Here is a 20,654-nt window from a genome sequence, read left to right as displayed (position 1 = left end):
CGGCTTCCTGCAGCGGCACTTCGTGGAGGCGGCGCTGTCCGAGGAGTTCCTGGCGCTGCGGGCCGAGGAGGTTCTGGAGCTGATGGGCTGCGACGAGCTCAACGTCAAGGCCGAGGAGCAGGTGAGGCGCCGCCACGCTCGCTGTCCCGCCACGCTCACTGCCCCGCCACGCTCGCTCGCCGCCACACTCACTGTCCCGCCACGCTCACTGCCCCGCCACGCTCACTGCCCCGCCACGCTCACTGCCCCGCCACGCTCGCTGCCATGCCACGCTCGCTGCCCTGCCACGCTCACTGCCCCGCCACGCTCGCTGCCCTGCCACGCTCACTGCCCCGCCACGCTCACTGCCCCGCCACGCTCGCTGCCCTGCCACGCTCACTGCCCCGCCACGCTCACTGCCCCGCCACGCTCGCTCGCCGCCACGCTCGCTGCCCTGCCACGCTCACTGCCCCGCCACGCTCGCTCGCCGCCACACTCACTGCCCCGCCACGCTCGCTGCCCTGCCACGCTCACTGCCCCGCCACGCTCACTGCCCCGCCACGCTCGCTCGCCGCCACGCTCGCTGCCCTGCCACGCTCACTGTCCCGCCACGCTCGCTCGCCGCCACACTCACTGCCCCGCCACGCTCGCTGCCCCGCCACGCTCACTGCCCCGCCACGCTCGCTCGCCGCCACACTCACTGTCCCGCCACGCTCACTGCCCCGCCACGCTCACTGCCCCGCCACGCTCACTGCCCCGCCACGCTCGCTGCCATGCCACGCTCGCTGCCCTGCCACGCTCACTGCCCCGCCACGCTCGCTGCCCTGCCACGCTCACTGCCCCGCCATGCTCACTGCCCCGCCACGCTCGCTGCCCTGCCACGCTCACTGCCCCGCCACGCTCACTGCCCCGCCACGCTCGCTCGCCGCCACGCTCGCTGCCCTGCCACGCTCACTGCCCCGCCACGCTCGCTCGCCGCCACACTCACTGCCCCGCCACGCTCGCTGCCCTGCCACGCTCACTGTCCCGCCACGCTCGCTCGCCGCCACGCTCGCTGCCCTGCCACGCTCACTGTCCCGCCACGCTCGCTCGCCGCCACACTCACTGCCCCGCCACGCTCGCTGCCCCGCCACGCTCACTGCCCCGCCACGCTCGCTCGCCGCCACACTCACTGTCCCGCCACGCTCACTGCCCCGCCACGCTCACTGCCCCGCCACGCTCACTGCCCCGCCACGCTCGCTGCCATGCCACGCTCGCTGCCCTGCCACGCTCACTGCCCCGCCACGCTCGCTGCCCTGCCACGCTCACTGCCCCGCCATGCTCACTGCCCCGCCACGCTCGCTGCCCTGCCACGCTCACTGCCCCGCCACGCTCACTGCCCCGCCACGCTCGCTCGCCGCCACGCTCGCTGCCCTGCCACGCTCACTGCCCCGCCACGCTCGCTCGCCGCCACACTCACTGCCCCGCCACGCTCGCTGCCCTGCCACGCTCACTGCCCCGCCACGCTCACTGCCCCGCCACGCTCGCTCGCCGCCACGCTCGCTGCCCTGCCACGCTCACTGTCCCGCCACGCTCGCTCGCCGCCACACTCACTGCCCCGCCACGCTCGCTGCCCCGCCACGCTCACTGCCCCGCCACGCTCGCTCGCCGCCACACTCACTGCCCCGCCACGCTCACTGCCCCGCCGCGGCTCGCTGCCCCGCCACGCTCACTGTCCCGCCACGCTCGCTGCCCCGCCACGCTCGCTGCCCCGCCACGCTCACTGCCCTGCCACGCTCACTGCCCTGCCACGCTCGCTGCCCCGCCACGCTCACTGCCCCGCCACGCTCGCTCGCCGCCACACTCACTGCCCCGCCACACTCACTGCCCCGCCGCGGCTCGCTGCCCCGCCACGCTCACTGTCCCGCCACGCTCGCTGTCCCGCCACGCTCGCTGCCCCGCCACGCTCACTGCCCTGCCACGCTCACTGCCCCGCCACACTCACTGCCCCGCCGCGGCTCGCTGCCCCGCCACGCTCACTGTCCCGCCACGCTCGCTGCCCCGCCACGCTCGCTGCCCCGCCACGCTCACTGCCCTGCCACGCTCACTGCCCTGCCACGCTCACTGCCCCGCCACGCTCACTGCCCCGCCACGCTCACTGTCCCGCCACGCTCGCTGCCCCGCCACACTCACTGTCCCGCCACGCTCACTGCCCTGCCACGCTCACTGCCCTGCCACGCTCACTGCCCCGCCACGCTCACTGCCCCGCCGCGGCTCGCTGCACCGCCACACTCACTGTCCCGCCACGCTCACTGTCCCGCCACGCTCACTGCCCCGCCGCGGCTCGCTGCCCCGCCACACTCACTGTCCCGCCACGCTCACTGTCCCGCCACGCTCACTGTCCCGCCACGCTCGCTGCCCTGCCACGCTCACTGCCCCGCCACGCTCACTGCCCCGCCGCGGCTCGCTGCCCCGCCACACTCACTGTCCCGCCACGCTCACTGTCCCGCCACGCTCACTGTCCCGCCACGCTCGCTGCCCCGCCACGCTCACTGTCCCGCCACGCTCGCTCGCCGCCACACTCACTGCCCCGCCACGCTCGCTGCCCCGCCACGCTCACTGCCCCGCCACCCTCGCTCGCCGCCACACTCACTGCCCCGCCACACTCACTGCCCCGCCGCGGCTCGCTGCCCCGCCACGCTCACTGTCCCGCCACGCTCGCTCGCCGCCACACTCACTGCCCCGCCACGCTCACTGCCCCGCCACGCTCACTGTCCCGCCACGCTCACTGTCCCGCCACGCTCGCTCGCCGCCACACTCACTGCCCCGCCACGCTCACTGCCCCGCCACGCTCACTGTCCCGCCACGCTCGCTCGCCGCCACACTCACTGTCCCGCCACGCTCGCTCGCTGCCACACTCGCTGCCCCGCCACACTCACTGCCCCGCCACGCTCGCTGCCCCGCCACGCTCACTGCCCCGCCACCCTCGCTCGCCGCCACACTCACTGCCCCGCCACACTCACTGCCCCGCCGCGGCTCGCTGCCCCGCCACGCTCACTGTCCCGCCACGCTCGCTCGCCGCCACACTCACTGCCCCGCCACGCTCACTGCCCCGCCACGCTCACTGTCCCGCCACGCTCACTGTCCCGCCACGCTCGCTCGCCGCCACACTCACTGCCCCGCCACACTCACTGCCCCGCCACGCTCACTGCCCTGCCACGCTCACTGCCCCGCCACGCTCACTGCCCCGCCACGCTCACTGTCCCGCCACGCTCGCTGCCCCGCCACACTCACTGTCCCGCCACGCTCACTGCCCCGCCACGCTCACTGCCCTGCCACGCTCACTGCCCCGCCACGCTCACTGCCCCGCCGCGGCTCGCTGCCCCGCCACACTCACTGTCCCGCCACGCTCACTGTCCCGCCACGCTCACTGCCCCGCCGCGGCTCGCTGCCCCGCCACACTCACTGTCCCGCCACGCTCACTGTCCCGCCACGCTCACTGTCCCGCCACGCTCGCTGCCCTGCCACGCTCACTGCCCCGCCACGCTCACTGCCCCGCCGCGGCTCGCTGCCCCGCCACACTCACTGTCCCGCCACGCTCACTGTCCCGCCACGCTCACTGTCCCGCCACGCTCGCTGCCCCGCCACGCTCACTGTCCCGCCACGCTCGCTCGCCGCCACACTCACTGCCCCGCCACGCTCGCTGCCCCGCCACGCTCACTGCCCCGCCACCCTCGCTCGCCGCCACACTCACTGCCCCGCCACACTCACTGCCCCGCCGCGGCTCGCTGCCCCGCCACGCTCACTGTCCCGCCACGCTCGCTCGCCGCCACACTCACTGCCCCGCCACGCTCACTGCCCCGCCACGCTCACTGTCCCGCCACGCTCACTGTCCCGCCACGCTCGCTCGCCGCCACACTCACTGCCCCGCCACGCTCACTGCCCCGCCACGCTCACTGTCCCGCCACGCTCGCTCGCCGCCACACTCACTGTCCCGCCACGCTCGCTCGCTGCCACACTCGCTGCCCCGCCACACTCACTGCCCCGCCACGCTCGCTGCCCCGCCACGCTCACTGCCCCGCCACCCTCGCTCGCCGCCACACTCACTGCCCCGCCACACTCACTGCCCCGCCGCGGCTCGCTGCCCCGCCACGCTCACTGTCCCGCCACGCTCGCTCGCCGCCACACTCACTGCCCCGCCACGCTCACTGCCCCGCCACGCTCACTGTCCCGCCACGCTCACTGTCCCGCCACGCTCGCTCGCCGCCACACTCACTGCCCCGCCACACTCACTGCCCCGCCACGCTCACTGTCCCGCCACGCTCGCTCGCCGCCACACTCACTGTCCCGCCACGCTCGCTCGCCGCCACACTCGCTGCCCCGCCACACTCACTGCCCCGCCACACTCACTGCCCCGCCACGCTCGCTCGCCGCCACGCTCACTGCCCCGCCACACTCACTGCCCCGCCACGCTCGCTGCCCCGCCACACTCACTGCCCCGCCACGCTCGCTCGCCGCCACGCTCACTGCCCCGCCACACTCACTGCCCCGCCACGCTCGCTGCCCCGCCACACTCACTGCCCCGCCACGCTCGCTCGCCGCCACACTCACTGCCCCGCCACGCTCACTGCCCCGCCACACTCACTGCCCCGCCTTACCTGTGCAGGTGTTTGAGGCGGCGCTGGCTTGGGTCCACCACGACCGGGACCGGAGGAAGACTCTGCTGCCGGAGCTGCTGGCCAAGATCCGACTTCCTCTCTGCCGGCCGCGCTTCCTGTCCGACCGCGTCCAGCAGGACGAGCTGATCCGCTGCTGCCACCGGTGCAGGTGAGGCGCAGCACACCTGAGCCACTGGGACGGTCCAGGAGATCTGGACTCGCATCAGTCAGGTTCTGATTGGGTTGTGGTCGGATCTGATATTCTCTCCATTGATGGTCTATTGATCAGTATTGATCTCCTGGCAGGGACCTGGTGGACGAGGCCAAAGACTTCCACCTGGTCCTGGAGCGCCGGCCTCACCTGCCCTCCTTCAAGACGCGGCCGCGGTGCTGCACCTCCGTCTCGGGGCTCATCTACGCCGTGGGCGGCCTCAACAGCTCAGGTAGCTCCGCCTCTCTCACCTGAGCTGGCGCTGCTGAGTCCAGGTGGAGCTGAGTGGCCTCTTCCTTTGGCAGGTGACTCCTTGAACCTGGTGGAGGTGTTTGACCCGGTGGGGAACTTCTGGGAGCGCTGCCAGCCAATGAGGACGGCCCGCAGTCGAGTGGGCGTGGCCGTCGTTAACGGCCTGCTGTACGCCATCGGCGGATACGACGGCCAATCGCGGCTCAGCACGGTGGAGGTGTACAACCCAGAGACGGACGGCTGGACTCAGGTGTCCAGCATGAACAGCCAACGCAGGTCAGTGACCCACCTGTACACGACCAGAACCGACCGATCAATAACCTGATCAATAACCCGATGCCGCCGTCCTCAGCGCCATGGGAACCGTGGTCATCGACGGCCATATCTACGTCTGCGGCGGATACGACGGGAAATCCTCTCTGAACTCTGTGGAGTGTTACTCTCCAGAAACCGACAGGTGAGTTCTTCTTCATGGGCGGTCTCTCTCTCTGTCTCTCTCTGTCTCTCTCTCTGTCTCTCTCTCTCTCTCTCTGTCCCTCTCTCTCTCTCTCTCTCTCTCTCTCTCTGTCTCTCTCTCTCTCACCTGAGTTCAGGTGAATCTCCGCCTACCTGCTCCTCACACAGCAGGGGGCGTCCGTAGCCCTCTGTGTAGCGACTTCCTGTCATGTGACTCACCATGTGTCGTCCTCAGGTGGAGCGTGGTGACGGAGATGAGCGTGAGTCGCAGCGCCACCGGTGTCACCGTGTTCGACGGCCGGATCTTCGTGTCGGGCGGCCATGACGGCCTGCAGATCTTCAACACGGTCAGTGCCGCCGCCGCCGCTCAGCGTCACCGCCGCCGCCGCTGGGCTCACCTGTGTGACTCCTCCCCCTGCAGGTGGAGTACTACAACCACCACACGGACCGCTGGCAGCCGGCGCCGGCCATGCTCAACAAGCGCTGCCGTCACGGCGCCGCGGCGCTCGGCAGCCACATGTATGTTGCTGGTGGCTACGACGGCTCCGGCTTCCTGAGCGGCGTGGAGGTGCTGGCCGGCGTGTCGGGCCAGTGGAGCCTCCTGGTGGCCATGAACACGCGGCGCAGCCGCGTGTCGCTGGTGTCGACGGCGGGCCGGCTGTACGCCGTGGGCGGCTACGACGGCCAGTCCAACCTGAGCTCGGTGGAGATGCTGAACCCCGACACCAACCGCTGGGCGTTCATGGCGCCCATGGCGAGTCACGAGGGCGGCGTCGGCGTCGGCTGCGTCCTGCTGCAGCCCGCCTAGGAGGGGGCGGAGCCTCCGGCGCTGACCAGAGCTTCTCGATAGGACGGAGAGGCTAGCCTCCCTTGGCATTCTGGGAAAAACTGTAGAGCTGGCAGCGGCTGCTACGATTAATTACTGGCTTCTGATTGGTCAGAGGGAGACCCATAGAGCTGCTAGCTGTAGCGACAGCACCTGGAGGGGCGGGGCTTCCGGAGAGGGGCGGGGCTTCATGACCTGCAGGGGTGGAGTCGCAGAGCCAACAGACAGAGGAGGCGGAGCTTCAAGGAGGTGGTGGAGGTGACATCATCAGCACCTGGTCAGGTGCTTCCAGGACGTTTCCAGGTGACAGACCTGGAATCCGGCGCATGAACAGCTCAGCGCTTCGCGTTGTTCAGATAACTTAATATAAATAATTTATTCAAGATAAACGTGTTCAGTCCAGTTTGTTTCTGACATCACATGACCAGCTTCACATGACCAGCTTCACATGACCAGCATCACATGACCAGCTTCACATGACCAGCTTCACATGACCAGCTTCACATGACCAGCTTCACATGACCAGCATCACATGACCAGCATCACATGACCAGCTTCACATGACCAGCATCACATGACCAGCTTCACATGACCAGCATCACATGACCAGCTTCACATGACCAGCTTCACATGACCAGCATCACATGACCAGCATCACATGACCAGCATCACATGACCAGCTTCACATGACCAGCATCACATGACCAGCTTCACATGACCAGCATCACATGACCAGCTTCACATGACCAGCTTCACATGACCAGCTTCACATGACCAGCTGCACATGACCAGCTGCACATGACCAGCTGCACATGACCAGCTTCACATGACCAGCTGCACATGACCAGCTGCACATGACCAGCTTCACATGACCAGCTTCACATGACCAGCTTCACATGACCAGCTGCACATGACCAGCTGCACATGACCAGCTTCACATGACCAGCTTCACATGACCAGCTTCACATGACCAGCTTTGTCTGTACCTTTAATAAGATATTTAACATCAAAGCTCCTTTGGTTAACCTGGTTAACATGAGACCTGGTTAACCAAGTTAACCCGGTCTCTGGTTAACCCGGTCTCTGGTTAACCCGGTTAACCTAGTCTCTCTGGCTCATTTGGTTAACCCAGTTAACCTGGTCTCTGGTTAACCTGGTTAACCAGGTTAAAGCCAAACGTCTTTTTCTTCCTCCTGCTTTTCATTAAATATTTCAGATTTTCCTCCCAGTCGACTTAAAAAGTAGATTTTCTGAAATAAATCGGATCCCTGAGGAAGAATTTAATATTTCACTTTTCAAAGGTTTTTAATATTAAACGGCTTTGATGTCATTATGTATTGATCGTCCAGCTGAATTCGTCACGGTGACGCATCGATGATCGATCATCTCAGTTTTACAGTCACTGATTCCTGATCGATCCAGATGTTATTGATTTCTGCTGATCCCAGCAGGTTGTCCTCTCTGTTACCATGGTGACGTCTGATCAGGAATCGGACGCAAACCGGGTTCTGTTGAACTGGGTTTATCAGAACCAGAACGGATGATTTCATGTTTCCGGATTGTCAGAAAGGCACCTGAACACATCAGATTCACCTTCAGTCACTTTTATTTTGAAAACAACAGGAAATGTTGGTCGGTTACAGGAGAACTCCAGGCTGGAGCGGAACCAGAACTATGAGGTCCAAATCGGTCCTCAGACTCATCACACTCACACTGCATCTCAGCAGTCGGATCAGTCCCATGTGGACCCGGTCAGAACCAGGTTCTATTGGTCTCCAGCGGTTCTGGTCGTCCTACATGTTGTAGATGTTGGTCTGGTCCGACTGGGTGGTTCCGATGGCTGACAGAGGCTCGTTAACGACTCGGTCCCCTGATCCAGTGGTACCGGAACCAGACTGTTCACTGGGTCGGGGTCCGACCGGTCCAGAAGGTTCTGCAGGGGGCGGAGCTTCAGGCCTGGATTCTGCAGCACAACACCTGCACAGGTGAGTTACAGGGTTAGTCACAGCTTCCTGTCACATGTTTGAGGTAGGCGGGGCCTTTATGTGCTGCAACGCCATCAAAATCGGTTTCACCTGGTGGGCGGAGCCATACGAAGCCTGGCCAATTAGAATGCTTCAGACGAACTGATGGGACCAATCTGAACGAGTCACCAGTTCACTGAACTGAAACGAACTAAACTCAACTATTGCTACATGCTGTTGCTACTTGTTGCTACATGCTGTTGCTACGTGTTGTTGCTACATGCTGTTGCTACTTGTTGCTACATGCTGTTGCTACGTGTTGTTGCTACATGCTGTTGCTACTTGTTGCTACATGCTGTTGCTACATTGTGTTGGACACGCTCCGACATGTTGGTGTTGCTACGTGTCATTGCCAAGTGTCGCCGTTGCCCTGTGTTGTTGCCGTGACTCACGGCGGCGCGTTGCTCGGCAGGAAGCGGTCCTCCTCTCCGTCCAGGATGCCGTGGTACAGGCCGATCTGCTGCTCCAGCCTCTGCCGGTTGCTTAGCAACATGTCGAAGTCGCGGCGCTGCTGCTCGATCTCGCTCCGCACATCGCTAAGCTCCGCCTCCAGCCGCGCCGCCACTGAGCCCAGGTTCTGCAGCTCCACGTCGTGCCAGTGGCGGGCGTCGCTCAGCGAGTTCTCCAGGCCTCGTTTCTGCAGGACCAGAGGTCAGGAGGTCAGGGTCTGGGTGACCCTAGATGTGATAGTGCCGGTCTCACCAGCGCCCTGATGGACTCCGTCTCAGCCTGGAGACTCTGGATCCTGCAGCTCACGTCGCTGCACTCCGCCTTCAGCGCCTCCGCCTGCCGCTCCTCCGCACTCAGACCGCTGGCCGCGCACGGCGCCTCCTGCGGGACAGGACGGGTTGGGGTTAGGGGACAGAGGGGACGGCTGGTCCTCTGACCCGGCCTCACCTTTGATTCCAGGTAGCCGTCGGTGTCGGCCCGGTTCCGCTCCGTCAGCTGCTCCCAGTGGGTCCGGATGTGGGCCAGGATCCGGTCCAGACCCGTTTCCATGGGAGCGTCGGGTTCGTCCACGTCCCGTCCGGCTGTCCGGCTGTAGAGGGCGCGGACGTCCTAAGGGGGGAGGGACAGTCCGGTCACCAGAGGCCCGCTGCCGGTTCTGGTTCCGATCGAGATGCAACAGAACCTGCTCATGGCGGCTCTCCAGGCGTCGCAGCTCCGCCTTCATGGTCTCCATCCGCTCCTCGAGCTCCGCCTTCGTCACGGCCGCCTCCTCCATCACCCGGCGGAGCGAGCCGACCTCGTCCTCCACCGCCGCCCTGAGGGACGCCTCGCTGTCCAGCCTACACACACACACACACACACACACACACACACACACACACACACACACACACACACACACACGTTTCTAGATCAGGATTTATTAAAACTCATTTCTGGGAAAGTTCGTCTCTGAGGCAAACGGCCGTAAATGAACTCTGTCCGTTTCCACCAAATTTATACAAAACCCCCAAATAAAAAGTCTAAAAATCACCAAACAGAAACATTTAATCGGAGCCGTAACCATGGAGACGAGCTGGTAGATGTCGGCCTCTCTAAACGTTCACATATCGTCGCTCCCATTAAAGTGGAGGTCGTCTCCATGGAAACCAGCAAACAGCCCGCACGTTCATTATGAAACCTGCAGCTATGAACACATGAAAACCTGTTGGCGCTTCGTTCGCCTCCTGCAGACAGAAACACCTGAGACGGATTTACAGGATTAATCTGAAAACTAAACCCAGCGCCGAACAACAAGCAGAAGAAATAACGACTATAAAAGCCGATAGAAACGATAAACCGATTAATCGAACAGTTCGTTTCCTGACGGCTGAATCAGAAATTTGATTTGATTAGCAGCGGCTCGGTTTCCATTACATTTAAAATTACACAAATCGAAATTACGAAAATTAACATTTTTGTCGTCACAGACTGTGAACCACCACCGGATGTCGCCCAAACCAAGAAGAAAACCGGAAGTTAGGATCGGTCCAATCAGAACCAGTTACTCACTGAGGTTCTTTAGTTTCTGGCATCAGCGGAACATCAACCACATTTTGTGCTCATTTGAAATCTAGTCAGTGTTTAAATCGGGTTCTGACCGGGTTCTGCTGGGGTTCTGCTCGAGTTCTGACCGAGTTCTGCTCGGGTTCTGACCGGGTTCTGCTCGGGTTCTGACCGGGTTCTGCTGGGGTTCTGCTGGGGTTCTGACCGGGTCCTGCTCGGGTTCTGCTCGGGTTCTGCTCGAGTTCTGACCGAGTTCTGCTCGGGTTCTGACCGGGTTCTGCTCGAGTTCTGACCGAGTTCTGCTCGGGTTCTGCTCGGGTTCTGCTCGGGTTCTGCTCGGGTTCTGACCGGGTTCTGCTCGGGTTCTGACCGGGTTCTGACCTTTCTTTGAAGTCCTCGGCGTTGGCCTGAACGTTCTCCGTCTGCAGCATCAGCCGAGCGTTTTCCAAGATGGCTTCACTGACCTGCAGCGTGTGGGACATCACAGTTTAGGATCCTGCCCCCCCCCCCCCTGCTCTCCCCCCCAGGGCAGCTGCCCCCCTACCTGCCGGTAGATGTCCTCCCACTCCCTGCGCAGCGGGCCCCAGGCCCCGGCGCTGGCAGCCTTGCGGTCCAGGCTGAGGCGGATCTGCTGCTCCAGCTGCCGGTTCAGCTCCTCCAGCGCCCGGACTTTGTCCCGGTACTCCATCAGGCAGCTGTTCAGGCCCGTGGCGCCGGTGCCGCCCGCGGCCCGGGGCGGCACCGGCGCGGCGCAGCTCCTCATCCCCTGCAGGAACACGCTGCTGATGCCCAGAGCCCGGCGGGAAACCCGCGTCCCCAGGCCGCAGGCGGCTCCCGGCCCCACCGGCGCGCCGCGGGGCATCGTGGCGCCGGCTGCGCTCGTCCTCCCGCTGGACGCGGCGGCCGGGCGCTCGGAGGACGGCTGTCCCAGGAAGGAAGAGTGGCGTCGGGGCAGAGGCATGGCGCTCGGCGGCTCCTGCGGTCAAACCCCCCACGGCGGCTCGCCTCCGGGATTTATGGGGAGACGGAGTTCTGGAAACACGGCCTGCTTTGTCCCGGAGCTGTTTGCGCCGCGGAGCGTGGCGACCTTTTGTTCTGGTGGAAACACGGAGTCCCGTTTCAGCTGCATCAGCAGCGGGGTCACGGGGTCACGGGGAGCCGTGGAACAGACCCGAGCTGCACGCGCTCAGCGGCTTCTGACCAAACCTGGAAAGGTGGAGAAGACGGGAAGAAACATTTGGGAAAAATATGGAAAACCTGATTTAGTTTTCTGTCCTTTTTTAAAGCAGGTAAAACTTCTGAGATACGGAAATGATTCTGCAGCGACCAGGTTACACCAAACTAAACTAAACAACTAAACTAAACTACTAAACTAAACTACTAAACTACTAAACTAAAACAAACTAAACTAAACTAAACAACTAAACAACTAAACTAAACTACTAAACTAAACTACTAAACTACTAAACTAAAACAAACTAAACTAAACAACTAAACTAAACTACTAAACTAAACTAAACTAAACAACTAAACTAAACTACTAAACTAAAACAAACTAAACTAAACAACTAAACTAAACAACTAAAGTAAACTCTACTCTTCACCTGGACTCACCTGGACTCACCTGGATTCACCTGGACTCACCTGGACTCACCTGGATTCACCTGGACTCACCTGGATTCACCTGGACCAGGGTTGTGTGAGATGACATGACCTCGTATCGCGATACGTGTGATGGTATCGATATGTATCGCGATACGATTGAATATTAATTTGCGTTAAAAGTCTATCCCTGGTGTTGCTGCCTGTGGTTGCCAGGTCTCCATTGAAAAGTCTTATTTTAAGGCAGACCTGGCAACCCTGAGCAGTGAATCATTAGATACATAAATGAAAAACATTATGTAGAAACGTCTGTCTGCTGTCCGTCCCTCTCTGACCGCAGCTTGTATTCGGCTGCATCGATTATGTTTCCATAGCAACGCTAACCTGCTGCTTCCTAGTCTGGATTTAAAGGAACTCTGGTTCTGATGAAGAGCAGAACCAGAACCAGCAGCAGATCTTTGATCCGTTCAGTGATTTAGAAACTAGCAGGTTAAAGAATGTAGAACCAGGTGATGTAGAACCAGGTGATGTAGAACCAGGTGGTCCTGGAAATGTGCAGCTGGTCCAAGGCCCACTTTGGACCTGAAGGTTCAGGTCAGAGGTCAGAGGTCAGCCTGATCTCTAGTTTCCAGCTGGACACCAGGAAGCACTGACGTCCAACAGAACCAGAACTGACGTTCTTCCACACTTTGACTAGGCCAGTGTCAGTACTGTGGTAACCATGGAAACCAGACAGATTTGTCCATAATGCAGCTGATCTCCATCAGGTTCTGGTTTCAGCCTGGAGTTGTTGGTTCCGGACCGGCTGAGTGAGGTGTGCAGCTAACCGGGTCAGAACATCGAGTTCTGCCGATCCGTTTTCCCGCCATCGGCAGTTTTTAAACGTTTGACAGGAAGTTGGTGGTTTACCCACATGTTCTAATCAGTGCTGCACTGATCCACTTCCTGTCTGCAGGTGCAGATTCTGGAGCTGACCCGGTTCCGCCCGGTTCAGCTCTCCTGCGTCAGGCGGCACTTCTGCTTCCTCTTTCTGTTTTTGTTCCATCTAACATCTGATCTCTGATCCGAGAACAAAGTTCAGCTTGAAAACACAAACAGGAAGTGAAGCAAGCGGCGCATCCACTTCCTGCTGATGATCACAGACTCCGACACTTTCAACACTTTATTCTCATCAACACATAAATATGTACAGTCAGTCAAACCAGCAGGACGTTTACAGCAGCAAAGAACCGGGCCGGTCGGGTTCTGTTAGCATTGTTAGCATTGTTAGCGGCGGTGGGACAGTTCAACGTCACAGGAGGAAAACAAAGTCATATTCAGAAGACAGGAAGTGTCTCGGTTTGGTCACATGACCAGACAGCAGCTCAGACGTCACGTGTTCTGTTCACAGAAAGTTCCTGAGAAAATCCCCCAAAACTCTGAAACCCCCAACACAAGGACAGGGAGTCCCCACAGCTTCCTGGAACCGGTTCAGGTTCTGGAGGTTCTACTTGGAGTTTGGACCGAACCGACACCTTCCGGGCAAAGCAGGAAGGTCATGAAGTCCAGGAACCCAACCAGTCCAGGTCCGGACAGGTGAAGCCACCTGGATCGGGTCCAGGTGTCTGCGGCGGTTCCGGTTCTGTTTGGGTCGGTGCGGTTCTAGGGGTGAACTTGTTGCGGCTGAAGTGAAGCAGTGAATGAAGCTGAGGGAACGGCGGCCTACAGCGACAGCGCCTGGGAGGTGTCGCTGTCGGACATGACGGAGCCGCGGGTGGAGCTCAGACTCCTGGTTTTCCCCCGCGGAGTCTTGCCGGGCCGCGGCAGGCAGCAGCGCAGCAGGCGCGCGATGTCCCGGCGGAAGCGAACGCCAACAAACACGTAGAGGAAGGGGTTGAGGCAGGCGTGCATGTAGGCCAGACTCTTCAGCACCTGGCCGGCCTTGTCCAGGGCCTTCAGCTGGTCGCAGTCCGTCACCGTCATGTTGGACGCCTGCGCGGCCTCCATCACCAGCATGCTGTTGTAGGGCAGCTGCGACGCGATGAACGCCGCCACCACCGCCAGGATCACCCGCATGGCCTTGTGCTTCTCGAAGTTTCGGGTCGTCAACAGCTTGGCGATGATGACGCTGTAGCAGAAGCCCATGACGATGAAGGGGACGAAGAAGCCCATGCTGACCTGCAGGGCCAGGACCAGGATCTTGGTGCGGTTGCCCATGTCGGGCGGGTAAACCATCCTGCAGTACTGCGAGGATCCGCCGGCGGCGGCGGCGGGCGCGGCGAAGGTCAGCTCCGGCGTGGCGAGCAGCAGCGCCAGCAGCCACACCGCGGCGCACACGATGCGGCTCCAGCGCCGCCGCTCCAGCTGGGAGTTCTGGGCCTTGGTGGTCTGCACGATGACGACGTAGCGGTCCACGCTGATGCAGGTGAGCAGCAGGATGCTGCTGAACAGGTTGACCTTGTAGAGGGCGGAGTTTATCCTGCACATGACGTGGCCGAAGATCCAGCCGTGCGACGCCTCGGTGGCCCACAGCGGCAGCGTGACCAGGAACAGGAGGTCGGCCACCGCCAGGTTCAGCAGGTACACGTCCGTCATGGTCTTCAGCCGCTTCCGGAAGCTCAGGTAGATCCAGACCACGGCCAGATTTCCGGCTCCGCCCACCAAGGTGATGATCCAGAAGAACGGCGGCTCGTAGCGGCTCCGGAAGTCGCGCACCTGCTGCCGGTCGCACATCAGGTCGGTGAGGTTGTCGTTCTCGTAGTCGTAGTAGTCCTCGGTGCTGCTGGAGGTGGACGTCACCTGGCAGGGCAGTGACACACCTGAGCACACCTGTGACGTGTCAGCATAAATATGGACACGTCAGTACTCACCTCCGGCGTTATTGCTGTGATGATGTCATCCATGGAGGTCATGTTTACGGTGATGAGGTCATCAATCTGGAAAACAGCCATGTTTACTGCAATGTGTTGCATCATTTCCTGCTCCAACTCTTTCAAAATAAGAGCCTGACATGTCTTTACAGTAAAACGTTTGTTTCATTTGTTCCAATGTTTCTGTTCATGATTCTGGACCTCAACATGACATGACAGTAAAGTTTGATAGCTGTGACCTTTGACCTGCCAGCAGCATAAAACAGCTGAGGCCTCCGTCCTATAAAACTGACTTCAGCGTTAGAATGTCTCTGGTTCTGGACCGGTTCTGGACCGGTTCAGTTTAGTCATCAAATATAAAAACAGGTGGTTCTGTTTAAACTGTCGGCGCTTCGTTCTAGAAAAACTTTCTACACATTCAGCCTCATTTTCTCTCTAATGTCTTGGTTTGTGGAGGAAAAACTTGCTGGAAGTGATGAGCAGATGGACAGACGGACGGGTTGGACAGACGGACGGGTTGGACAGACAGACAGACGGGTTGGACAGACAGACGGGTTGGACAGACAGACAGACGGGTTGGACAGACGGGTTGGACGGACAGACGGGTTGGACAGACAGACGGGTTGGACAGACAGACAGACGGGTTGGACAGACAGACGGGTTGGACAGACAGACAGACGGGTTGGACAGACGGGTTGGACAGACAGACAGACGGGTTGGACAGACGGGTTGGACAGACAGACGGGTTGGACAGGCGGACAGACGGGTTGGACAGACAGACGGGTTGGACAGGTGGGTTGGACAGACGGACAGACGGGTTGGACAGACGGACGGGTTGGACAGGCGGGTTGGACAGACAGACAGACGGGTTGGACAGACGGACAGACGGGTTGGACAGACAGACGGGTTGGACAGACGGGTTGGACAGACAGACGGGTTGGACAGACGGGTTGGACAGGCGGGTTGGACAGACAGACGGGTTGGACAGACGGGTTGGACAGACGGACGGGTTGGACAGACAGACGGGTTGGACAGACAGACAGGTTGGACAGACGGACAGACGGACGGGTTGGACAGACGGGTTGGACAGACGGGTTGGACAGACAGACGGGTTGGACAGACGGACGGGTTGGACAGACGGGTTGGACTCACCATGCTCGCTGCTCGGCTCTGCAGGTTCTGACTGTTTGCTTCTCTTCCCTCTTTCTGTCCGTTGAACCACAGAGTGACGAACAAAAGGAAGACGTTACGCAACCTGGGGGAGGAGCCAGACATCCAACCGTCACCATGACGAGCAGAACATCCATCAGTGGCCAATAATCAGTCACTCTTCATCCAACATGTTGATCAATAAGCCAGTTATTAATAATCAAAGCAATAAAAACCTGATCAGGTCTGGATTTAAAGGCTGTCAGGGTTTCGGCTGTTTTTCGGTTTTCTACAAGTTTGTTCCAGATCTGTGGAGCATAGAAGCTGAACGCTGCTTCTCCATGTTTGGAACCAGAACCGGACATGGTTCTGGTTCTGGTTCTGTTCTCCATATGCATTGCTATGGCACCAATCAGAGAGGTTCTGATGGGCTCTCTGTGACCCGACCCATCGGCTCCAGAACCTCTCAGGTGTTGGACTTCTGCTCCAGTTTTCTCTCGCAGCATGAGTCAGGTTCTGGGCTTTGACTAGACCGCTGCAGCGTCTTGGTGTTGAACTGGTTCTGAACATGAAACCAGTTCATGTTGGGTCTCGTAGGGAGAGCAACAACTTGTTCCACTTTGGTTCCACACACTTTGAAATGCGCCAAATTAAGCAGTTCCTGGTTCCAGCCAGCCAATCAGCTGCTGTTTTTGAAGGTTACCATGACAACCCCTCCCTCCCCCCAGGCTTGTTTTTGTTTCAGCTGTAGTACTGAGGAGTCTGTGGTCTGAACATGATGTTCTCTGCTTCACCTCCATTTCCTGTCTCACACACACACACACACACACACACACACACACACACACACACACACACACACACACACACACACACACACACACACACACACACACTGCTGATGCCGGGTCAGAACAGGATTCTCAGCAGGAACCGTCCCTCAGAGGTTCTGGTCGTGTTCAGTGGTTCTGGCAGTGGTGGCCTCTGGTGGTCCGGTCTGCAGAGGTTCTGAGTTGGTTTTGAGAGGCCCACATCATGACACTGCCACCTCCAACCAGAACAGGTTTCATGATGGTTCCACCAGGTTCTGGATGCTGCAGTTGAGATCCAGACCCATCAGACCAGAAAATGTGTCTCCAGCTGGTTCTGGTCCGGTTCTGGAAGGTCTGTTTTCCCAACTGAGGCTGAGTTCTCCATCGGACTGAAGGTTCTGTTTTGTCAGAACCTTCTCTGGAGACCTGAGAGGCGGTTCAGTGTGAAAATCCCAGCAGGTTCTGGATCACCTGGACCGAGCGGTACCAGCAGCCCAGCCTCATGCTGCCCGTCTGACCCGGTTTCACAGAACTTCTTGCTTCACTGTGTTTGTTCTGCTGAGGCCCGGTCAGAGGTTCTGATGTTTTGGGGTCGGGTCGGACCTGGAACACTGCGTTCCCCCCGGAGCGGTTCTGATGTTTTCGGGCCGGTTCCCCTCCCCCATGTTTCTGCGGTCGCAGCTTCTCATGCGATGGCGCTGAGGCTGAGGCTGTGGCACGCGATGCGGCGCGTTGCTCACTTCCTGTCAAAAGAGGAAAAAACAGCCGGCTGCGCTGCCACAGCCTGGTCGTCATGGTTACCGCCTCCCAATGGCACACGCCACCGCCGAGGTCAGAGGTCATGCAGCAGCAACACGGTTATGCTGGTGACCCTGGTCCTAAAAAGGATTGGGTGTCACCATGGTAACAGAGAAATGGTCAATTTCTCTATGATTTTGCAGCAGCTAGTAGTTATTATGGGATGTTACTGGGTTAGCATGGAGAATTTTATTAGTAAAGTTTATTCATAACAAACGGCAGGACGACAGAAATCAGCCTGAAAACACAAGAAAATAAAAATGTTTTAGTTGCTTTTTAAAAACCTCCAGTTAGAAATAAGAGCCGTGAGGAAAAAACGGCCCGAAACCTCCGACTGATGAACGTCAGGGAACCAGCAGAACATTTAGCTACCAGGAACCAGCAGAACCTTTAGCTACCAGGAACCAGCAGAACCTTTAGCTACCAGGAACCAGCAGAACCTTTAGCTACCAGGAACCAGCAGAACATTTAGCTACCAGGAACCAGCAGAACATTTAGCTACCAGGAACCAGCAGAACCTTTAGCTACCAGGAACCAGCAGAACATTTAGCTACCAGGAACCAGCAGAACCTTTAGCTACCAGGAACCAGCAGAACCTTTAGCTACCAGGAACCAGCAGAACCTTTAGCTACCAGGAACCAGCAGAACCTTTAGCTACCAGGAACCAGCAGAACCTTTAGCTACCAGGAACCAGCAGAACCTTTAGCTACCAGGAACCAGCAGAACCTTTAGCTACCAGGAACCAGCAGAACCTTTAGCTACCAGGAACCAGCAGAACCTTTAGCTACCAGGGAACCAGCAGAACATTTAGCTACCAGGGAACCAGCAGAACATTTAGCTACCAGGGAACCAGCAGAACATTTAGCTACCAGGGAACCAGCAGAACATTTAGCTACCAGGAACCAGCAGAACCTTTAGCTACCAGGAACCAGCAGAACCTTTAGCTACCAGGAACCAGCAGAACCTTTAGCTACCAGGAACCAGCAGAACCTTTAGCTACCAGGGAACCAGCAGAACATTTAGCTACCAGGGAACCAGCAGAACATTTAGCTACCAGGGAACCAGCAGAACCTTTAGCTACCAGGGAACCAGCAGAACAAAATGCAAGAATAAACTAAGAAACTAAAGTAAATACAGAGGAATAAACTGGTATGGCAAGACCTTTAGAGCAATAATTAATACAGAGACTGTATGGCAAGAATAAACAGACACTATTTCCAGATAAAAGGTAAAATAATATTGTTTTAGTGCCATGGGTTTGTTGAGACCACATCTAGTACTGAGAATAAATATATCTTACAGACCATAACAGTAAAGAACTGATCACTTATTTATGTTTTAATCAGATTTTAAATATTTATTTCTTCAATATTATTGTTCATGTCAGTGTTAATGTCATGAGGCTGATGACTCCATGACACTTTGACTCATTAGGATTTGATTAAGAACCAGATTTGTTCTTTGTCATTTCTGTCCAGTAAAACTATTAATCTATAATCAATAGTCAGGTCTATATAAAGATATAATCCATGTTTCTGTCTCATATTTGTATTAAAAGGAACTTTAGTTTTTCCACTGAAAGCTCTGGTTTGCACAATAAATGCCACATGAAGTTTTATGGATGAAGCTCTGATGTCCCATTCTCCTGAAGGCAGCACAGAGCTGCACCACCAGAAACCCTGAAGAGAAGAAGAGCTTTGATTAATGTAGTTACAGTTCTATCCATGTTTTAATGCTGCAGCTCAGTCGGTTGCTAATAGATCAGAGTTTAAACTGGCATGTTGAACATCTTTAATCTGGTCATTTAAAGGTGGGGGGGGGGGGGGCGGGCGCTGGGCTGAAACAGGGTGAGAAACACTGATTTAGACCAATGTTTAGCTTTTCTCATTTTTAGATAATTACCCAGAGAAACTCCTGTTAGTTTATCTAGATCAGGCCTGCAGCTGTTAATGTGTCTCCACTTCAACACACCTGAGCCAAATCATGAGGTCGTTAGCAGAACCTGACTGCACTGAGGAGGAGATTCAGCTGTTGGACCAGGGAGTCTAAGAGCTGCAGGACTCTGGACCTCCAGAACCAGAACCGCCCAGACCTGGTCTAGAGAAACGACCCAGTACCTTAAATCACTGCTGCTCAGTTCCAGTCATGTTTTCGATGTACCTCTATACCAGAATAACTGATCCAAATGATTGCATGACCTTCAAATCACCCACTGATTCTATCCAGGTGTGGCAGAAGGGAAACAAAACCTGCAGGAGGCCTGAGGGCAGAAATCCAGCTCACCTGATGGCAGCAGGGGCCAAACTGGGTCCATGTTTTATTCCCTCCTGGTGGTAGAAACATCCTCAGCAGGTCAGAGGTCAGTGCTCTGCTCAGGCCTCTGATGACCTTCACCTGGTCCAGGTGCGTTAAACCAGGGAGAGACTGAAATATGCTGAGCCTCCAGGACCCACTTTGGGGACCAATCAGGACCCACTTTGGGGACCAATCAGGACCCACTTTGGGGACCAATCAGGACCCACTTTGGGGACCAATCAGGACCCACTTTGGGGACCAATCAGGACCCACTTTGGGCTCCACTGGTTTACTTTATAGAATCAACGTTTAGTTTTATCTGGTAAAGAATCCAGAGAAACTCCTAGTTTATAAATTATGGAATATTTATTAAACATAAGGGAGCCAATGTGTCCTTCTGTACTTTTACCTTTTTTTCTTTTGCTTTTCTTTTGTTTCTATTTCTTCTGATTCATGTAAAACACTTTGAATTGCCTTGTTGCTGAAAATCTGCTGTATAAATAACATGACCTTACAGACATTAATGTAGTGAATGAAAAACCAAGATTCTGTTCTGACTGACCAGAGGAAGCAGGACCTGAAACTAAACCAGACCCTGTTCAGTTGGTTTTACCTGTGAAATGACACCAGGTGTCGTCTTTATTAACAAAGTTGAATAAAAGAACAAAAAGGCCAGAAACATGGTGATGAAGATGGGCGGAGCTATGGCTGTCTACAGGGGGCGGAGCTATGACTGTCTACAGGGGCGGAGCTATGACTGTCTACAGGG

General features: G+C 58.0%; 3 protein-coding genes and 2 long non-coding RNA genes across 8 annotated transcripts in view; 2 read left to right on the top strand and 3 right to left on the bottom strand.

Annotated features, from left to right (window-relative positions):
- The window catches only part of klhl18 (kelch-like family member 18), a 13,224-nt gene extending 6,474 nt beyond the window's left edge, over positions 1 to 6,750 (top strand). Inside the window, exons 3-9 of the mRNA XM_081598174.1 lie at positions 2 to 121; positions 4,625 to 4,785; positions 4,923 to 5,059; positions 5,133 to 5,355; positions 5,432 to 5,536; positions 5,771 to 5,882; positions 5,957 to 6,750. Coding sequence (XP_081454300.1) covers positions 2 to 121; positions 4,625 to 4,785; positions 4,923 to 5,059; positions 5,133 to 5,355; positions 5,432 to 5,536; positions 5,771 to 5,882; positions 5,957 to 6,343 — 1,245 coding nt within the window. The 3' untranslated portion in view covers positions 6,344 to 6,750. The remainder of the gene's footprint in view (position 1; positions 122 to 4,624; positions 4,786 to 4,922; positions 5,060 to 5,132; positions 5,356 to 5,431; positions 5,537 to 5,770; positions 5,883 to 5,956) is intronic.
- Positions 6,751 to 7,949: 1,199 nt separating this feature from the next.
- Positions 7,950 to 11,739, bottom strand: bfsp2 (beaded filament structural protein 2, phakinin). Of its 3 annotated transcripts, XM_081598463.1 has the most exons (7): positions 10,925 to 11,731; positions 10,762 to 10,844; positions 9,518 to 9,674; positions 9,283 to 9,444; positions 9,088 to 9,216; positions 8,778 to 9,022; positions 7,950 to 8,338 (listed from the first exon to the last, which is right to left on the bottom strand). In XM_081598463.1, the coding sequence occupies exons 1-7, from the start codon at positions 11,339 to 11,341 to the stop codon at positions 8,155 to 8,157; spliced, it is 1,377 nt and encodes a 458-aa protein (XP_081454589.1). In that variant the 5' UTR covers positions 11,342 to 11,731; the 3' UTR covers positions 7,950 to 8,154. The 3 variants fall into 3 exon arrangements, with proteins under 3 accessions (XP_081454589.1, XP_081454588.1, XP_081454590.1); XM_081598462.1 differs by having other exon boundaries at positions 9,088 to 9,444; positions 10,925 to 11,735; XM_081598464.1 differs by having other exon boundaries at positions 8,160 to 8,324; positions 9,088 to 9,444; positions 10,925 to 11,739.
- Positions 11,740 to 13,131: 1,392 nt separating this feature from the next.
- ccr9a (chemokine (C-C motif) receptor 9a) lies at positions 13,132 to 18,101 on the bottom strand. The gene is made up of 3 exons (XM_008403167.3): positions 15,984 to 18,101; positions 14,832 to 14,897; positions 13,132 to 14,760 (listed from the first exon to the last, which is right to left on the bottom strand). Exons 1-3 carry the CDS (start codon positions 16,104 to 16,106, stop codon positions 13,684 to 13,686), a joined length of 1,266 nt encoding a protein of 421 aa, XP_008401389.3. The 5' UTR covers positions 16,107 to 18,101; the 3' UTR covers positions 13,132 to 13,683.
- Positions 15,436 to 16,240, top strand: LOC145548028 (uncharacterized). Of its 2 annotated transcripts, none has more exons than XR_014084321.1 (2): positions 15,436 to 15,678; positions 15,939 to 16,240. It is a non-coding gene; the product is annotated as an uncharacterized LOC145548028 (long non-coding RNA). The 2 variants fall into 2 exon arrangements; XR_014084322.1 differs by lacking the exon at positions 15,436 to 15,678 and adding an exon at positions 15,791 to 15,823.
- Positions 18,102 to 18,167: 66 nt separating the features above from the next.
- On the bottom strand, positions 18,168 to 19,394 carry LOC145548027 (uncharacterized). Its single transcript, XR_014084320.1, has 3 exons — positions 18,689 to 19,394; positions 18,477 to 18,580; positions 18,168 to 18,368 (listed from the first exon to the last, which is right to left on the bottom strand). It is a non-coding gene; the product is annotated as an uncharacterized LOC145548027 (long non-coding RNA).
- Positions 19,395 to 20,654: the final 1,260 nt, after the last annotated feature.

This window comes from Poecilia reticulata, chromosome 17 (assembly GCF_904066995.2).
Source record: "Poecilia reticulata chromosome 17, P_reticulata-male-v2, whole genome shotgun sequence".
NCBI classification, from domain to species: Eukaryota; Metazoa; Chordata; class Actinopteri; order Cyprinodontiformes; family Poeciliidae; genus Poecilia; species Poecilia reticulata.
Note: the sequence above shows the minus strand (reverse complement) of the source record. Positions and strands in the feature narration are given on the sequence as shown.

Bases quoted from the DNA above. Each gene is read 5' to 3' on its own strand.
- bfsp2 (XM_081598462.1), bottom strand. From the start codon at position 11,341: ATGCCTCTGCCCCGACGCCACTCTTCCTTCCTGGGACAGCCGTCCTCC. The intron at 9,675-10,761 runs GTCAGAACCCGG...GTGTGTGTGTAG, and splicing joins GCCGAGGACTTCAAAGAAAG to GCTGGACAGCGAGGCGTCCC. The intron at 9,445-9,517 runs GTTCTGTTGCAT...CTCCCCCCTTAG, and splicing joins TGGAGAGCCGCCATGAGCAG to GACGTCCGCGCCCTCTACAG.
- ccr9a (XM_008403167.3), bottom strand. From the start codon at position 16,106: ATGTCTGGCTCCTCCCCCAGGTTGCGTAACGTCTTCCTTTTGTTCGTC. The intron at 14,898-15,983 runs GTGAGTCCAACC...GCTGTTTTCCAG, and splicing joins AGAGCCGAGCAGCGAGCATG to ATTGATGACCTCATCACCGT. The intron at 14,761-14,831 runs GTGAGTACTGAC...CTGCCCTGCCAG, and splicing joins TCACAGCAATAACGCCGGAG to GTGACGTCCACCTCCAGCAG.